The 17,564-nt window shown below is 36.1% G+C and overlaps 1 protein-coding gene across 1 annotated transcript in view; it reads right to left on the bottom strand.

Moving 5' to 3' along the window:
• Nucleotides 1-1,606: 1,606 nt before the first annotated feature.
• The window catches only part of MTTP (microsomal triglyceride transfer protein), a 78,867-nt gene continuing 62,909 nt past the window's right edge, over nt 1,607-17,564 (bottom strand). Inside the window, exons 18-20 of the mRNA XM_074275084.1 lie at nt 11,723-11,847; nt 6,192-6,362; nt 1,607-3,395 (exon numbers count right to left, since the gene is read on the bottom strand). Of these exons, the coding sequence (XP_074131185.1) occupies nt 3,224-3,395; nt 6,192-6,362; nt 11,723-11,847 (468 nt within the window). The 3' untranslated portion in view covers nt 1,607-3,223. The remainder of the gene's footprint in view (nt 3,396-6,191; nt 6,363-11,722; nt 11,848-17,564) is intronic.

The following is a 17,564-nucleotide window of genomic DNA, read 5'->3' as shown; positions in this document are numbered from 1 at the left end:
ATCACCACCATTACTACCAATTCCTTTTTCTTCATTTTTAAAACCACATTTCTTGTTTTTAATTATTTCAGCAGTGGATTTGGCACAGGGGTCATGGGCTGTAGTGTCAAAGGACTTGCACTCAGCTTCTGTTTAATCCAGGATCTCATTTATCTAGATAAAAAGTGCTCTGTGGTTTGGATTCTATTGGTCCTAAGATTTTTATAGACTGCAGAATATTCAAATAGTGCTTACATTTAATCTTTAAGTAAAAACAAAAGATATAAAGTAATAAAATCCAAGAGGGTTTTCATATATATATAAAGTCACATCTCATTCTAAGTATGTATAATTTGATCAGTAAGTATTTATTAAATGCCTGTTGTATTAAATGCATGTATGTATTGAAAGTACACTAGAATAGTCACTCTCCCTTTATTTTGTTTCCCTCTCCTTCCCCATTGCACAGAGAGACTTTTGTTTGTGAGGCTAATGGGATGGAGAGATGAGGCAGCAGGACAAGGATGTCAAGATAAGATCAAGGAGTTTAGAGCCTGAGAAAGGGGATGGAATGTACCTCTTGGCCTCCAGGAATTTAACCTGGAAGACTCAATAGAAAAGAGGGTGGGGCAGAGAGTTTTTGTCCAAATAAGCTCTGCCCTTGTCTACATCCCCTTTACGGTTGGGTGGGATGAGCCAGCTGTTATAAAGAACAATGAAAGTCACCTCACAGCAAAAGTTAACTGGCCTTACTAAATAACCGTTAAACACTATCTGGGAACTATGTTATGTTGGCTATACTCCTTTGCCTTCTTGTAAGACATGTGGAAAGAAGGCTTAAATAGACAGGATTGTGCTTTCTTTGAGATGGCCTTTATTTTATCTGGACCTTTCCTGGCTCTGATGAGACTGAAGGTACACAAGTGCACAGTAAAAAGATCTTTTCCCCATGCTTCTTATTGCCTTGTGAAGGGTTCCTAAGCAGAGTTAACTAATTTAGAATCTTGGTCCTGTATGACCTCAGATAAATTACTTATCTGAGCCTCAGTTTCCTCATCTGTAAAATGAATTTGGTGACTTTTGAGAGCACTTCCACCTCCAATTTGATTACTCTATGAAGCATTGCATATAGTTAAGCAAGTTTGTCTGTACCTCTGGAGAGGTGATTCCATTGTTCCAAGATTATCTAAGATGGACAACACTCAATGAAAGTGAGCAGGTTCAGAGAAGATATGGGTTTTACAGCAGAACTCAGTTCTGACTGGGTAAATCCACAAGAACCACACTGTTTTAGACTGATAAACTGGACTAGCTGCTGAGCCAGAGAAGGAGTTAAGGAATAGGTCATTTTATTTTTGAGAAACATAAAGACCTTTGCAGAATTTACATTTCAGGATGAGAGTGGTACTCTCAGAAATTGATGAATAAGATCGGCTTATAAAGTCCGGGAGTCACCTGATAGCTAAATGCTCATCCACTAATACAGAATCCCATTGGCTGTCAAGAATGCTTCTTGTTAACATTTTTGAAATCCCAAATGATACTAGTGCTGGGACTGTGCTTTTCTATCACTGAATACATGGGGAGTTTATTACAATTACAAATTTAAAAGAAAGAAAGAGACCAGTTAATGTTTCCTTTTTATTCTTATAGACAGATAATTCATTTTCTAGTCCCATTGTCCAGAAATCCAGCTTCTTCAGTTTTTTATGTCTGTAGTTCATATATGTATAATAAAGTGAATTCTCTGACCACTTTTGGAAGTCTGCACCTTGTGGCAGCAAACTGCTGTCAATTTAATTAGATTCAACAAACATTTAATAAACACCTACTATATGTAAGGCACTCTGCTGGGATACTGGAAACCTAAAGACAAAACTGAAAAAAAAATAGGCCCTGCTTTTAAATTGTTTACATACTATTGGGGGATACAAATAAACATATATAAGCAAAGACAAGATAATCTGAGGAAGGAGACAGCACTAAATTAGGAAATGCTTCTTATGGGAGGAGGCACATGAGGTGAGCCTGGAAGGAAGTTAAAAGTCCTTAGAAGATGAGGCAAAGGCCAGGAGGGAGTGCATTCCAGGCATGGGAAGAAGGGGGACCATGCAAAAGTATAGGGTAGAAGATGGGATCCTGAGTTGAGAAAATAAGCCATTTTGGCTGGAAAATGGTGCATACAGTAATAGAGTGTTTGGAAAGTTCCACACTGAGTTTGGACTGCCAGACTTAGATGGTAAAAGGCATTATGTGTCAAACTAAATTATCTGCTTTTTATTCTAGAGAGTCATTAAAGATCTGAGAGGTAAGTAGCGTTACATGATCCTGATTAGACCCAAGTCTCAGTAAAATTATTGTGATAGTTCATAGAGGATCAATTGGAGAAGGGAAAGACTAGAAACTGGGAGTCCAATTGGGGGCTGTTGAAAGACAGGCAAGTGGCAATAAGGGTCTTTTAAACCAATGTGGTTTCTCTGTGAGTGGAGAGAAGCAGATAGATGCAAGATGTTGTGGACAAAATCAAGTGAAGCAATGAAATCAAAAGGACTAATGTAAAAAGATTTCCTTTTAAGAGGACAGTGTAAACTGTCCATTGTTGTATGAAAAGAATAAAGGATAACAACCAAAGGGGCTCCTTTGAGAAATAATCATCCATTGTCTACTGAGACATAAAACTTCATCATTTAGCTCTTTATGCCTACTACCCATAATGTTTTAAATAAAAAATAAACTTAAGAACCAAACAGATAAATATTAATTAGTAAAATAGGCCACAAAAAATCTTATAAAAACAGCAGCCTGTTCCTTCTTGATTGGATAATTTAGTTGCTTAAAAAAAAGTTGTGAATTTAATATGTCTTTAAGAAAAGGCTTTGTGTTATCTTAATTGAAAATTGCTTGAAAAACTGACTCCTTGTAAGTGCATTTACAAATAGCACATTTGCTTGTGGCAAAGTTCTTCTTATGGCAGGCGAAGAGCAAATGAGTATTAGGAAAAGGTCTAGAAAACCAGAAAGATGTGGAAAATATCACCCTTTTGTGGTTCTTTGATCTAAAATAACATTGAGGGGCCACCAGAACTGACTGACTCAGTTATTTTTCTCCCATTTCTTTTTACAAAAATCTTAAATACACGTAAACATGTAAACATTGTGCTCTTTGTGAACAGGTACTGGGCCATGCCACCCCGTGCCTCCCACAAAGACATACAGATTCAAGTGAAATCTATCAGGCATCAGATTCAAAACCAGCCATTTGAAGAGTTCTCGGTCTGAGGAGCAAAGACCACCTTGCACATGTCAGAGTTCTCTTGATGAAGAGGGAATTCAGATCCTGGGAACAGCTTTTCTTTTCCTTTTCTGTAAACATAGCCTTTGCCCGTAGAGAGTCTTTCATACTTAGTCACGTATCGCCTGTAAAATTCACATTAAAGTTACATGCCAACATGCAAATAGATGCTCATTCTCCATCCCCACCATATATTGATATAGGTTGTAGAGCCCAGATCTAACGTTTCAACCCCAAAGTGATTTGAGATAAAGTATCTTTTTTCTTCATTGTATTGGATCTTGAAGTGGGGTGGTTTTGAAGAGGAGAGTTGAGTTTGAATCCTACTTAGATACTTACTAGCTGGTTTGATCCTAGCAAGTCATGAAACTTCTACCTCAGTTCCTTCATCAGTAAAATGGAGATTAATAGTATGCATCTTCCCAAGGTTGTTGTATCAAATAAGATAATATATGTAAAGAACTTTGCAAACTTGAAACTGCTATACATATATATAAGTATGTATGTAATATATGCAAGTGTGCACATTTGTACAAATATCTATACATATATATACATATATATATGTATATGTATATGTATGTATATGTGTATATATATATATATATATATATATATATATATATATGTATATGTATATGTATGTATATGTGTATATATATATATATATATATAGAGAGAGAGAGAGAGAGAGAGAGAGAGAGAGAGAGAGAGAGAGAGACAGTCCTCCTACACTACTACATACATATATACACAGGTATAACTATTATACATATGTAAGAAACTCCTATTACTAATGCAGATTGGCAGGGCATAAACCTAGGTCCTGTTGTCTACCCACTATGCCATGATGTTGTCTCTCAGAATATCAATATATGAAATAAATCATCAAGAAAGGACTGGTTTTTCCCTTTCCTTCCTCGGCAATATATGCAGACACACACTGTCTCCAAGTATTGGAATGTCTCAAAGCTTTGAGGTCTCTCATATTTCTTCACCCTCATTCTTTGAGCTCCTCATCTTTAGCTAGGTGTCCTACTGTCTCAAGAATACTATTCTGAGCTCTAGGGCTCTAGTTTTTGGAAATTCTTGGGCAGAATTCTGAACCAGCTTGCTTGACTGGATTGACCACCATCATCTAGCTATTTTTTTGCTTTTTTAACATACTTAAAAGAAATTCACACCAAAACAAAGTGCCCAGTGACGATGTTTTACTTACAATGTCTCTTTTTACCATGTAAAAATTAAATATAGTTAAATCCATGTTTATAATTGCCCTGACCCTGATATCTGCCCAACTCATTTTCCTTATCTAGATGACTCAGGAGAACCTCTATAACTGCTGAAGAATATCCATTAAACTTAAACATAAAAGGTTTGGCTTACTTGGAGTTTAAAATAAAAGAGAGACTGGTCCCAGTCTCAAGAGCAGTAGAACTACTACATTCAGTATTCCCAAGAAGCACAATAGCAAGGCAGCCTGAGCCAGCAGATACAAAACTGACCTTGACATTGGCAAACTTGGATTGGAATCTCACCTCTATCATATTCTGGCTGTGTGACCCTGTCACTGACACTCTCTGGTCCTCATTTTCCTTATCAGCATAATAAGAAAGCTGGGCTAGCTGACCTTTCAGGTACATTCTAGTTGTAGATTGAAAATCCTTGGATATAATGTCTACTTTCTCAGAGCTCCCAAGCATTTCTCTAATACTGTAAAGTTTTTCTCTACATGCTCTTTACCTTACGGGGAATTTCCTTACTGGAGATAATTATTCCAGTGAAGCCACAAGTCTAGTCCAAAAGTCCAGAATCAAAGATTGGGTTACAAAGCAGAAGAGAAGGAAGAAGCCTATAGACCCTATCAATTTAAAGAGCCCAGCTTCTAGAAAACTAGAACATGAAGAAGGACCGGACCTTTGAATTCCCTGATAGAGGGAACTCCTACCCTGGCTGGGGAAACTCCCCAGGTAGCTCCTTCCCCTTTCTGCCTCCAATAATCTGGGAGCAGTACCCAGAGCACTAGTGTCCAACTCCCATAGAAATAGGGGATGGCACTGAACCTGCATCCCCTCGGGCCAAATATTGACTTAGTGAACCACATATTAACATTATCTGTGTTCTATTTTATTCATTCATTGATTCATTTATTTTTGCTGAACATTTCCCAATCACCTTCAATCTGATTCAGAGGCCAAATGTGCATATTTGATACCTTTGGCTTAGAGCTCTGAAAAATTAAGTAGTTTACCCAGGGTTTTTCCTTAGAAAATTAGGAATGCTTTTCTCCTCTCCGCCAAAATTCATAACTTGACTTAAAATATAACCCACAGGTGCATGTCTTAGCTATGAGGCATATCACAGTAAAGAATGAACAATTCTATTTTTTGAGGATGGGAAACCCGACTTTGATTTCCTTATTAAGATCTTTAGGAGTTAACAAGGATATTCCCCATCTACAAAACTAATTACTGGAATCAGTTAATCAGTTAAGTCCAAGGCTTTACCTTCAACCACAGAACTAACCAATGCCTTCCTCTCTTCCAAGGCAATTCATGTTCCTTAGAGGAGTTGTGAGATACTTTGTGTAGACCCCATTGACCTTTAGTTCTAAAACCAAGAGTTCAAAACACTGAAATTTCTTGTGTACATTTCAGTGTGATGTACTGAATAGAAAACGGGTCTCTTACTCAGGAAGACCCAAAGTCAAGTCCTACCTCTGACCCATTGTACTGAGTGTGTGACTCTGGACAAAAATCACTTAGTCTCTCTTTCCTCTAAACCACTCATTAAGAATGTAAGTTGCCAAGCTGAAGCTGATGAAATATACTTTGTTTGACAGAGTTTTTGTGCAATGTCCCTTACGCTAGTGAATTCACAGCTATGGAACCAAGGAAATGAAAATCTCTCTTGCTTCTTACCTGAAGGGTGCCTCCTGTTTATCCATTTGCATGCAGACTAAGAAGGGATACTGAGAAAACTGTACTGTGGATATAAACTCCAGTCCTGCTTCAGTTTCAAAACTGGCTTCTTGGCCAGCCTTAACAAAGGTAGAATCCACTGTGATGTCCCCGGTCACTACTACAGCCACCCTAAAGATTAAGAAAACAGGACATAACACTCAGCAGCAAAGCTCATTGTTGTTCTCCAGTTGTATTTGATACTTCATGACTCCATTCAAGCCCTTCATGACTCCATTCAAGGACTTATGATCATTATTTCCATGACACTGTCAATTTATCTCATTCTCTTGCCATCCCTTTCTCATTTTGCCTTCAATCACAAGCAATTATAAATTCTTCTGAACTTGAAGAATTCAGCCTTTAATGATCAGAAGGGAAGGATGTTGGTGAAGGCTGGTGTTTTAGAGAGATGTGATTAAAATGTATCATGATAACCACAACCAGGACTCATGGAAAATGGGAAAGGGAGCTTTTAAATAAACTTGGGGTTTCTCTTTCCCTACCACTGACAGGGTTTTAATTCTAAGCCATTTAAAAATGGGCCAAATCCCAGCTGTAGGAATTTCAGGGAAAGGGAACTAATTGCTGAGTATGGGAAAACTAGAGTATATGTGGAAGGCTATCTATCTATCTATCTATCTATCTATCTATCTATCTATCTATCTATCTATCTATCTATCTATCTTATTCTTACCAGACTCAAGAATTATTATTGACCAGACCTGTGATTTCAAGATAATGTAAGTGTTTCTAGAGTAGGATTAGTATCATTCTTTTTCTTTGTATCTCAGCCTAGCACAGTAAGTGCTTAATAAATTCTTGATGATTTACTAATTTCATAGATTTAGGTAATTCTCAATGAGCAACCACACCCTACCAATGTAGCTTAGCAATTTTAGCATCTTAATGTTAGAGTTGCTTGGAACATTGAGAGGTTGAGGGACTTGGGCAAGGATTACAAAACTAGCATGTTTCAGAGACAGGGCATAGAATATCTGATAGAATATAAGCTCCTTGAGGGCAGGTATTATTTTCATTTTTTGTTTTTGTGTCCCCAGTGCTTAGCTTTCCACATAATAGCTACTTAATACATATTTGTGGTTTGAGTTCTGATTCTGAGGAGAGCTCTTCATTCATGATGAGGGGTTCATTTATTGAACTTGTGAAAAGGACAGACATTTCTGTAGGAGTACTAATAAAAGGAGTTCCCTGATCAGTTGAGAATTTACACGAGACTTTGTATCTTCCTGTGATATATATGGAAAGTCTCTTGGTGTGTCCTAAAACAGTATTTGCTGATGTCTTCCCTGAGGAAAGATTTTTACAAGAAGAATTGGTTTGCTCATACTTTTATGGGACAGGCTGTTCTTGGTGCTAATCTATCAATGGGAGCCCACAAATCTTTTTAGCTGTTCTGGCTTTTTGCCTTTAAGTAAAGCTAGGATTAGACCAAGGTCATGGTAAGGTAAGCTTTTTTTAGCCATCACCTCCGCTAATAAAAGTGTGTAGTTAGAGTCAATATAAAATTGCTTCTTGGGAACAGTTACTTGGATCTGCTTTTTTTTTTTTTTTTAAATTATGAATAACAATTGATATTTGAATAAATATAAAATATCATTTATTTTTCAACTTTCTAAAGTAGGGACAGAATGGACTGTTTTAAAGAAAATGTATAAGTCTGGTAAGTTATATTGCTGTGGTCAAATATTCTGTTGTCTTTTATTATATTTCAATTATTACTTCTAAAATAAAGAGATTTAGGGGAAACTGAGGAGACTTCAGGCAATGTCTTGCCTCTTTTCCACCATCTTGGCTCGACTTCATCCTAAAGCAAAGAGCTTTGGAAAGCTCTATATAGAAAATCTTTCCAAAAAAAAGATGTCTTGCTGTGCCCTCTGGTGGCCTGTTTCTTTCTCGTATCTCATTTCTAGTAATTTTTGGAGAAAAATTGGAGGTGTAGTGACCCCTTTTGGCAATACAATCACAGTATTTCTTTTAAAGGTAAATATTTTGCTTTGGGAAAACTATCAAATCCTAGGCTCACTATCTAAAATAGATATAATTTTAGATTCTACTATCTCTATCCACATCATGCCTTTCATATATTTAAAAGTCAGAGGAGAGGAAAAAAAAATGAATGCGCTCTTTCTAGGCATTTTTGGCAAAAATTACTTGTTGGAAACTTTGTAGGTAGAATTGATAGTTTAGGTACAAGTTAGATTAGATGACTTCTACGGTCCATGTAACTATGAGTCTTCCATTCAGAAAACTAATATGGAAAACAATCATACTGATGATCTTATATACATGCATATATACGTGTATACACACACACACACACACACACACACACACACACACACACACACACACATGTTTTAAATCCAGAATAAAGTTCTCTTATTGGAATCCAATCAAATTTATCTTCTTAAAAAAAACAAAGGTAAAAGAATTGGGATGCTTTTACCTGGAAAGAAGAAGGTTGATAAGATGTCAAAGTCATCTTTAAAACTATGAAAGTACATATCAAGAAATGAAATTAAAAGTTACCTATTTCCAACAAGTATTTATAGAAGACTAATAATACGTAATATAAATGATATATTTAGCTGTGTAAGGAATTTCCTGACAGTGAGTTGGTAAAAACTGATTGATTTTGTAAAGGAGGTTGACCTCCATTCTGTCAGTCAATGGTCTAACCAAAATGGCCTAAACTACAGCTCCTCAAAAATGACCACATCTCTTTCCCCTTCATCTTTGTACAAACTATCCCTCAGACTTGTGATGCAAATCCTTTTTTACCTCATCACTTAGAATTTCTGGTTCTATAAAAATCCAGTTCAAGCAAGACCTTTTAAGGGAGGCCTTTCTAGATCTTTCTTGTCCCTAACTGCCTTTTATATTTGTTTTTGTATAAATTGCATATCTCCTTAAATGCATACATCTCCCCTAATAGAATGTAAGCTACTTGAGGGCAGGGATTATCTCATGTTAGTTTTTCCTGATGCTAAATAAGTATTTATTAATTGATTTATTGTATAACATGCTTTAAAACTAGAATACATTGGGGCAGCTAGGTGGCACAGTGGATAGAGCACCAGCTCTGAAGTCAGGATGACCTGAGTTCAAATTTGACTTCACACACTTAATACTTCCTAACTGTGTGACCCTGGGCAAGTCACTTATTCCCAATTGCCTCAGCAAAAAAACAAAAAACAAAAAAACAAAACAAAAAACTGGAATATATTTTCAGCTGATTGAGATAAATTATATTATCACGAATAAGGGCAGGAATATGGACAACATGATTTTTCCTAGTCACAGATAGCTGTGATATTAAAATTTATAATTAAAAAACACAGTTGGTAGAATCAAGATGGAGGAGTATAGGCAGCAACTCAGCTAAGCTCTACCAACATTACCCCTCCAAACAACTTTAAAATAACTCTTCAAATCAAATTTTGGAACAGCAGAGTTAACAAGAAGTCAGAATGAAATGTTTTTCTAGCCTAAGACAATTTAGGAGGTTTGCAGAAAAGATCTGTGACCTGAGAATAGGTGCCACTACATGCTGCAGCACTCTGTGACCACTAATAAATAGTCAAAAGATATAAAAAGGCAGTTTTTGGAAGAAGAAATCAAAGCTACCAAAAATCACAAGAAAAAATGCTCTAAATTACTGATTAGAAAAATGCAAATTAAAATAACTCTAAGGTACCACCTCACATCTATCAGAAATGACAAAAGTTGAAGAGTAAGAAAAAAAGTAGATATATAGTAAATTACCAATGGAGTTCTGAACTGATCCAAACATTCTGGAGAACAATTTGGAATTATGTCCAAGAAGCATAAAAGACTGCTCATACCCTTTGACTTAGCAATACTACTACTAAGTCTGTAACTCAAAAGATAAGAAAAGGAAAAATACCTCTATGTACAACAATGTGGATAGCAGCTCTTTTTGTAGTCACAAAGAATGAAAAATTGAGAGGATGCCCATCAATTGGGGAATGGCTAAGCATGTTGTGGCATATGACTGTGAGGAAGTACTACTGTGCTATAAGAAATGGTGAGGGGTATGGTTTCAGAAAGAAAAAACAAAACAAAACTATGGCAAGATCTAAATGACCTGATGCAAAATGAAGTGAGAAAGATTGAGAAAACATTGAGCACAGTAACAGCAATGTTTTAAGGATGATTAAATATAAAAGATTGAGTTATTCTGATCCAAGGAAATTCCAAAGGACTCATGATTAAAAAAAAAAAAAAATTGCTGTCTATCTCCAGAGAGAAGACTGATAAGCTGAGTGCAGACTGAAGTATAATTTTCTCGCTTTCTTATTTTTTTGGCAATATGAAATAGGTTTTATGTTATTTCACATGTATTATTGATATAATTGGCTTGCCTTTTAGTGGGTTGGGGAGGGTTTGGAAAAAGTCAGAAAATTTGTAGCTCAATATTTAAAAAGAAAAAATGTTAAAAAATAAATAAATGATAAATTTATTTTAAAAAAGAAAATGTAGGGAGGCAAGAGTTAGACTGTTTAGTGCAAGAAATTGCAAAGATGCCAGTGTTATTGAATTACAAAGTATGTGGGAAAAGTTGTAAGGACTGAAAAGGCAGAAAAGTGCTAGATTATGAAGGATTTTAAATTAAAAAAAGAAAGGAAATTTTACATTTAATCCTAGAAATGATAATAAATCATTGAATTTATTGAAAGGAGAGGTGGCATTGACATGGCTAAGTCTGTTTATTGAACATCTTTACTGAACATATTGAAGATCAATATGATAGCTGAGTGGAGAATGGATTGTAAAAAGAAGAAATTTATAGCAGGAAAACCAATTAAAAGACTATTACAATAGATCAGGTACAAGATAAGAAAGGCCTTCACTAGTGTGAAGGCAGTAGCAGAGGAGAAGAAGAAAGTGCCCATGGAAGATATTCTGAAAGATAAACACTTAGGTTTTAAACCTTGGTAATTAAGATAATGCCCTCCACAATAACAGGGAAAGGATTAAAGAGGAAGATAAATTTAGATTTAAACGAGTTCAACATCAATTGGAAAAAAGAGTTTAGAGATTAAGAGGGGTGTAAGAGTAAGAAGCAAATTGAATATAATCAGCACAGAGATGATAACTGAATTCATGGGAGTCGATAAGATCACCAAGTAAAATAAGGGGAAAAGTGGGAGAAAAAAGAAAATATAGGTCAGAGTTTTAAGGAACACCCACACTTACTGGGTGTGCCTGATGAAGATTCAGCAGAGGAGACTTTGAAGGGACAAATAGGAAGTAGTAGTTCTTATTTGTTAAAAGTTTATTTAATCTTTTGAGTTTAAATGTTGACTTTCTTAAGCTGGGAAAAGTGATAAAAGTATTGATCAATTACATTTTTTAAAAAGCATATCTATGTGTACTTAAAATCCTGAGAAGTTAATATTTACTTTCTATGGTTTTCTGATCACAGTATATGTTAGCACACTTACCGATTTTTCACTCTAGTTTTAGACTCACGGTACCACAAGCTGAACTCCATTGCACCTGAAATATCAATAGCCAGACCTCCCTGGAACTCCACATTGGCTTCCAGCCCAGATTGCAATTGAATTACCTACAAGCAGAGAAGAAGCCACATGTTAAATAACATAGGTTCCTTCCAAAGGCATATTCCTATTACCCTCTCTCTTCTCCCTTCCCCAACTCTAATGATCTGGTTCAGAATGGAAAATTGCAGTTGGATTTTCTAGTGCATAGAAAAAGGTCATACTTTTCCCTAAGGGGTAACTTTGGCCATGTTAAAGTACATACTTTCTTAAGGAATGGATCACTTTTAATTTGAATGATCTAAATAATGGTTTTTTTAATATAATATCCAACACCTCTTCTTGGACTTCTCATTAGCTGACTCATTGCATGTATTTAATGCAATTAAATGCACTGTATTAAAATCGTCAATTCTTAGAAGGAGAAAATGTACAAAAGTCAAGAAGAGCCTATCTCTCCTTGATACAAGATGTATTGGGTAGCCTGGGAGCAAACAGATGATTCAGCTGGCCTCTTAAGGACTTCATCCTCATTCATGTACTATGTAAGCTGTGAACACCTTTGTCCTAGTGTTGTCAAGGTGGCATTCAAGTTCCCATAACTTATGATCAAATTAGGAAAGGACCAGCAGGATGTTTTAAAATAAAGCCACAATAGTTTGCTGTTTGATATTTGGCATGGCAGCAAGGCAGCAGCAAAGAGTAACTGTAACTGGCCTCACAAGTATTTTCCAGATCAATGTTGGCCTTGTCTGAGCTGGGCAGCACAGTGAGATGCTCAACCCTTTAGCCAAAGTGGTGATGGTATTTGTCTCTGATTCTTGACATCTTCGGCAAGTGCAGGTCAGGGGGTGGCTGGACCCATGTGATGTGAGGTCAGTTTTAGAAAGGACAATAGCCCTGGAACTGAGCAAGACCACCCTCTGAATAAAGATAGTCATCATCACTGCTACTAACAAGATAAACATCTTCTTTATATAACTGACCTACTCAGCCAAAATCAATTATTTTTTCATCCATTTCAAACTAAAATCACCTCCCTCCCCCTGAAAACCCCATATATTTTATTCTCTAACTAAGGAAAAGATAGATACCAATCTAAAAGAACTCCCAACATTTGAGGCAGGAAATCTTAAACAAAGGAGATAGAAAACTAATCACCAAGAAACTCAAAAAGTATAACTGAAGCTTGTACCTAATTTTAGTTTCAAAGATAACCTCAGATTAAAGTCCCAGCTTCTCAGGGCACTCATTCACCTGTACCTCATTAAGCATTTGAAAGCAGAAGTGAAAATCCCTCTATCTATGTGTAGTTTACACTATTATGATGGTTGAAGCCTACAGAATTATAATTAATATAAAGAAAAACGAATGAGATTAGCCAGAGAAAATTGCAAATAATATATTCTCTCAGTAACTCTTTCTAATTAGAGATTGTCCATAGCTCAATAGCATTCATTTTTTTTCCCTTCATTTCTCAAGGTCAAGCTGCCTGGATTGGAGAATAAGTTGATTTTTACTTTACTGCCAGGGGTCTAACACCCCAGACTATATTTATAGGATCAAAGATCTAGAGCTAGAAGAGACCTTGGAAGCCATCTAGATCAATCCCTTTATTTTATAAAGGAGGAAACTAAATCTTTGGCAGATTAAATGATTTTCCTGAGGGAACACACTTTCTCTTTCCTCCATGTTACCCATCTAGCCATTTACCAGGACACCAAGCCTAGACAGCTGTGGGCATTTAGCCATTTGCCCTAACGTGAACTCTCTCCTCTCCTAGTTCTTGCTTAGGGAATAATATTTAATTTGGCAATAACATTGCTAATGACAGGGCACAATCATCTACTACCCTGTAAGCCCATTTATAATCTTCTAACTGCCCTGGACCAAAGCATCTGTCCTTGGCTTCTCCTCCCTAATATACATTTTATCTCACTATTAAGATTTTTTAGAACAAATTCTATATCTTTATTCTATTTGTAATCTTTTTTTTTTGGCAAAGTATCTGACACATAATAGGAGCCTAAAAGCTTATTGACTTACCAAATTTAAAATTCATCATCTTGGGTATAACAAAGATACTTATTTTAAAATTAATTAATTTTAAACTTAAAAACAAAAATAGAAAAAGAAATAAAACATTGCTATGTACACAGGAGGACAAAAGAGAAGATTCATTGTGTTCAGAGCTGTCTTTTTTTTTTTTTTTTTTTTTTTTTTTTTTTGCTTCTTTATAGGTTTTCTTTTGTTCCTTGAGGTGCATGTTTTACTTTATTCTTTTTCCCTCTTCTTCCCCTTTCTACTCCAAGAAAGATACAATAAAGCATGGAGATACACACACATACATCTATAATCCTAAAATAGTATTTGAAGAATAGTAAGTAATAAATGCATGTATCATGGTGCTCACATTGGGTAAATACTAGATTTTGGAAGAGTCTCCAAGACTGAAGAAAGCTCTTCCTCTGACATACCTGGCATAGACATAGTGTTTTAAATTTTACAGAGCTTTTTTATATCACTTATGTCATTTAAGCCACATAACAACCCTGTGAGGAAGGTACTAGTAGGTATTGATATTCTCATTTTACAAAGGAGGAAATTAAGAATGAGAGAGTTTAGTATCTTTCCTATGGTCGAACAGTGTCAGAGATGAGATTTGATGCCAGATCTTTATGACTTCATGACTAGCACTCTATTGACTATAGCTGTACTCTCTCTATAAGCTCCTGTATAATTTCCAGGAAAAAAAAAAGTCTTGTTTAATTGTGGCTTTTGATGAATATTTTACGTTTGTATGAAATATAATGGATCCTTGAAGAAAAAGCCTCCTATGTACCAGGCATTGTGCTAACTGCTGGAAAAACTGCTCTTCTAGATCTAAATACTGACTTGGATCTCTGTAGGAGGGCTGCAGAAGACTATTTTCTTGATGAAAGAGACTAAGATGTATTGTATTATAGTACAGAGTAATTTCCCTTTATTTTCTGAATTGCAAGAAAGTTCTTTCATATACACAGCAGCAGCATTTATATAGTGCTTTAAGATTTGCAAAGCATTTTATAGTATTTCATCTGAACCTTAAATCCTGAGAGGTAGCTACAGTTATCCTTCCCATTTTACAGATGAGGAAATGGGGGCAGGCAGAGGTGAAATGACTTGTTCACATAGCTAGCTAGTAAGTATCTGAGGCTGGATTTGAACTCAAATTCAAAGTTGGATCTTCCCAACTCTAAAGCCAACATTTTATCCACTGTGCCACCTAACATATAGAAGTGCCTGGGATTTGGGTTTTATAAGGTGCTGTGAAGGAAACATCAAAATATTATTGTATTTGAGGCAATGCCTCAAACTTATTGGATGCCCCAAACCTTTTTGTGAAACTATATGTGATACAGAGGACTAGAGAATATTTTTGTTTCACAAATTTCCCTTTGTTAGATTTAGTACCAGAAGACTTTGTTCACTTTTTGACTCAGCTCACTTAACTGCATGTGATCTTGGATGATCTTGAATAAGTCTCCTAGCCTGCCTGAGCATTGGTTTCCTCAAATCTAAAAGGGGGATAATAAGGGTCCCATTTATCAATTTCATGTGGTTATTTTGAGGAGCCAGTAAAGGAACATGTATATGGGCCCATGATATATATCACAAATGTCAGCAATTTTGCCACAGAAACAAACTTCTCTTGGGCACACTTCACTACTGCACTTTGGGCAGCTCACTGCCCTGCTGACATTTGGGCTCTTTCCTGGCTAAGGAAAAGCTACCCACTAAGCTAATTTTCCTAGGCAGATGGCTTACTTGTCTGAGTAGCAATACTAGCACAGGAGGGCAAGCACAGAGTAATCCCATCTACCTTGCTTGGTACAGCAGGGCATTTGCTGCCAAACTTTCCTTCAATGTCAGCACTTAACCTAAAGTGATATGTACCCCTGCTCCTGGGAGCCACAAGTTGAACCATTGCTAGTGTGTTCTTCAAAGTCAACGGGCCCTCAATCGACCTGCTTGCCTGACAGTCACTGGAGTCCTGCCAAAGGAGTCAGTTTGCCTTGGGGAGAGTCTGCTTACCATGCTCTGGGTTTAACGAAAGGGCAGTATGCCCATTCTTCCTCCTGCCTGATTTACACACTGGATTATGGCCAGGATGTGCCTGGTTTTTATTTGGATTCAGCTTATCTGTCCCCGCTGATTGACCTCCATGGACAGAAAATGTACTAGGTAGGATGGATTGGTTTGAGGTTCATTTTCTCCTTTTCCTCTAACTCTATTCATGCTAGTGCCTTTCTTCTGTTTTTCTCTCTGATTTATCCTGCATATATCTTGCTTGTTCATAGTTGTCTTCAAGTGTTCTCCTCCATTAGTATGTGATGTCCTGGAGAGAGGGCATGTTTTTTTGTCTCTCTTTGTGTGCTCAGCATTTAGTAGAGTGCCTAGTGCATAGTATGTGCTTAATAAATGTTTGTTGATTGAATTACAACATGAGAAATGCCTCAATACATTTTAGATTGTTTTTTTAAAGAGACTTCTGTCATCAATACAACATTCTCACAGACTGGATTGCAGTGTGAAATTCTGATAAAATGAAAGACTTAATCCTGGAGGAGCTATAGAAAAACAATCTCTTCAGCTTTTCTAGCTTCCAAATACTATGATTCTATATGACTTATAGCTTTTATCTAAAAAACTAAATGATAACAAAACAAAGGAAGATGAAAGACTCATGTTGCTAAAATTAGCTCTATACCTTGCACTTAACAGTTGAGGAAAGGAAAATTCAGAGACTGGACTGAACCAAGATCATAAAGAGAGACAGAGGAATGGGGGGAAAGGAACAAACACTTATTAAGTAAGCTCCTATTATGTGCCAGGCATTATGCTAAATGCTTTACAAATATTATCACATTGAGCCTCATCACAATTCCAGGCACTATTACTATCTGAGAACAGAACTTTGAATTTATTTTTTTAAGTTATCAACACAAACAAACAAAAAGGTCCAACCAACAAAAAGAATAAAGCTTAGAATTCTTAAATATGCAATTCAATAACTTTCTATAAATGCATCCTGGTGTGTATGAGAGCCAACTCTTGCTAAATCATAAAAGCCAGTTGTTAAATTTTCAGTGTAAGTACTTATACCTCGGAAATTGTCAACCTTACAAATCAGGACTTTTTTGTTGATTGTCTAGACTTACTAAAGTGATAGAAAAAAATTGTTGGTAATGTTAAAGAGTAAATTATGTACTTCTCCCCTACCCCGCCTCCCCAGTCCAAGTCAGTTGTTAAGCATTTACCAGCACTTTCCTCTCCATATTTATGATATATTATCATGAGGGTGGTTCTTGGAATTGTCTTACTAAGAGAGTCATAAAACTGGACTGATACACTTCAAAAAAGCTTTTGGCAAAAGGTTTAAACAAAAAAGATTTTCTGAAACCCTTCTTTAACCTTTCTTAATCATTTGAATATTCATTCTCCAATCATTTTGGGCTTGACTATGAGAATAGTTTATTTGGCTTATGGATAAAATACTGCTATCAAACTGTGAGCTAAGTAGGGATGTTTATAAGTGCTTTATGCGGAAGATAAAGATCAAGTGAATAATAAAAGGAAGACCATTCTTCACAAGTGTTAGAATAGGGAGCCATTTGAAATTTTACTAATGAGAGTAAGTTTAATTTAAATTCTTCATGAAATGTGATCTTAGAGTTAATTTTAGGACCACTGATCTAGAGCTAGACTAAATCATTGAGATTATCTAGTCTAATCCCAAATATAC

Source organism: Sminthopsis crassicaudata, chromosome 6, assembly GCF_048593235.1.
Source record: "Sminthopsis crassicaudata isolate SCR6 chromosome 6, ASM4859323v1, whole genome shotgun sequence".
Taxonomy (NCBI): domain Eukaryota; kingdom Metazoa; phylum Chordata; class Mammalia; order Dasyuromorphia; family Dasyuridae; genus Sminthopsis; species Sminthopsis crassicaudata.
This window is presented reverse-complemented; position numbering and strand designations above follow the sequence as displayed.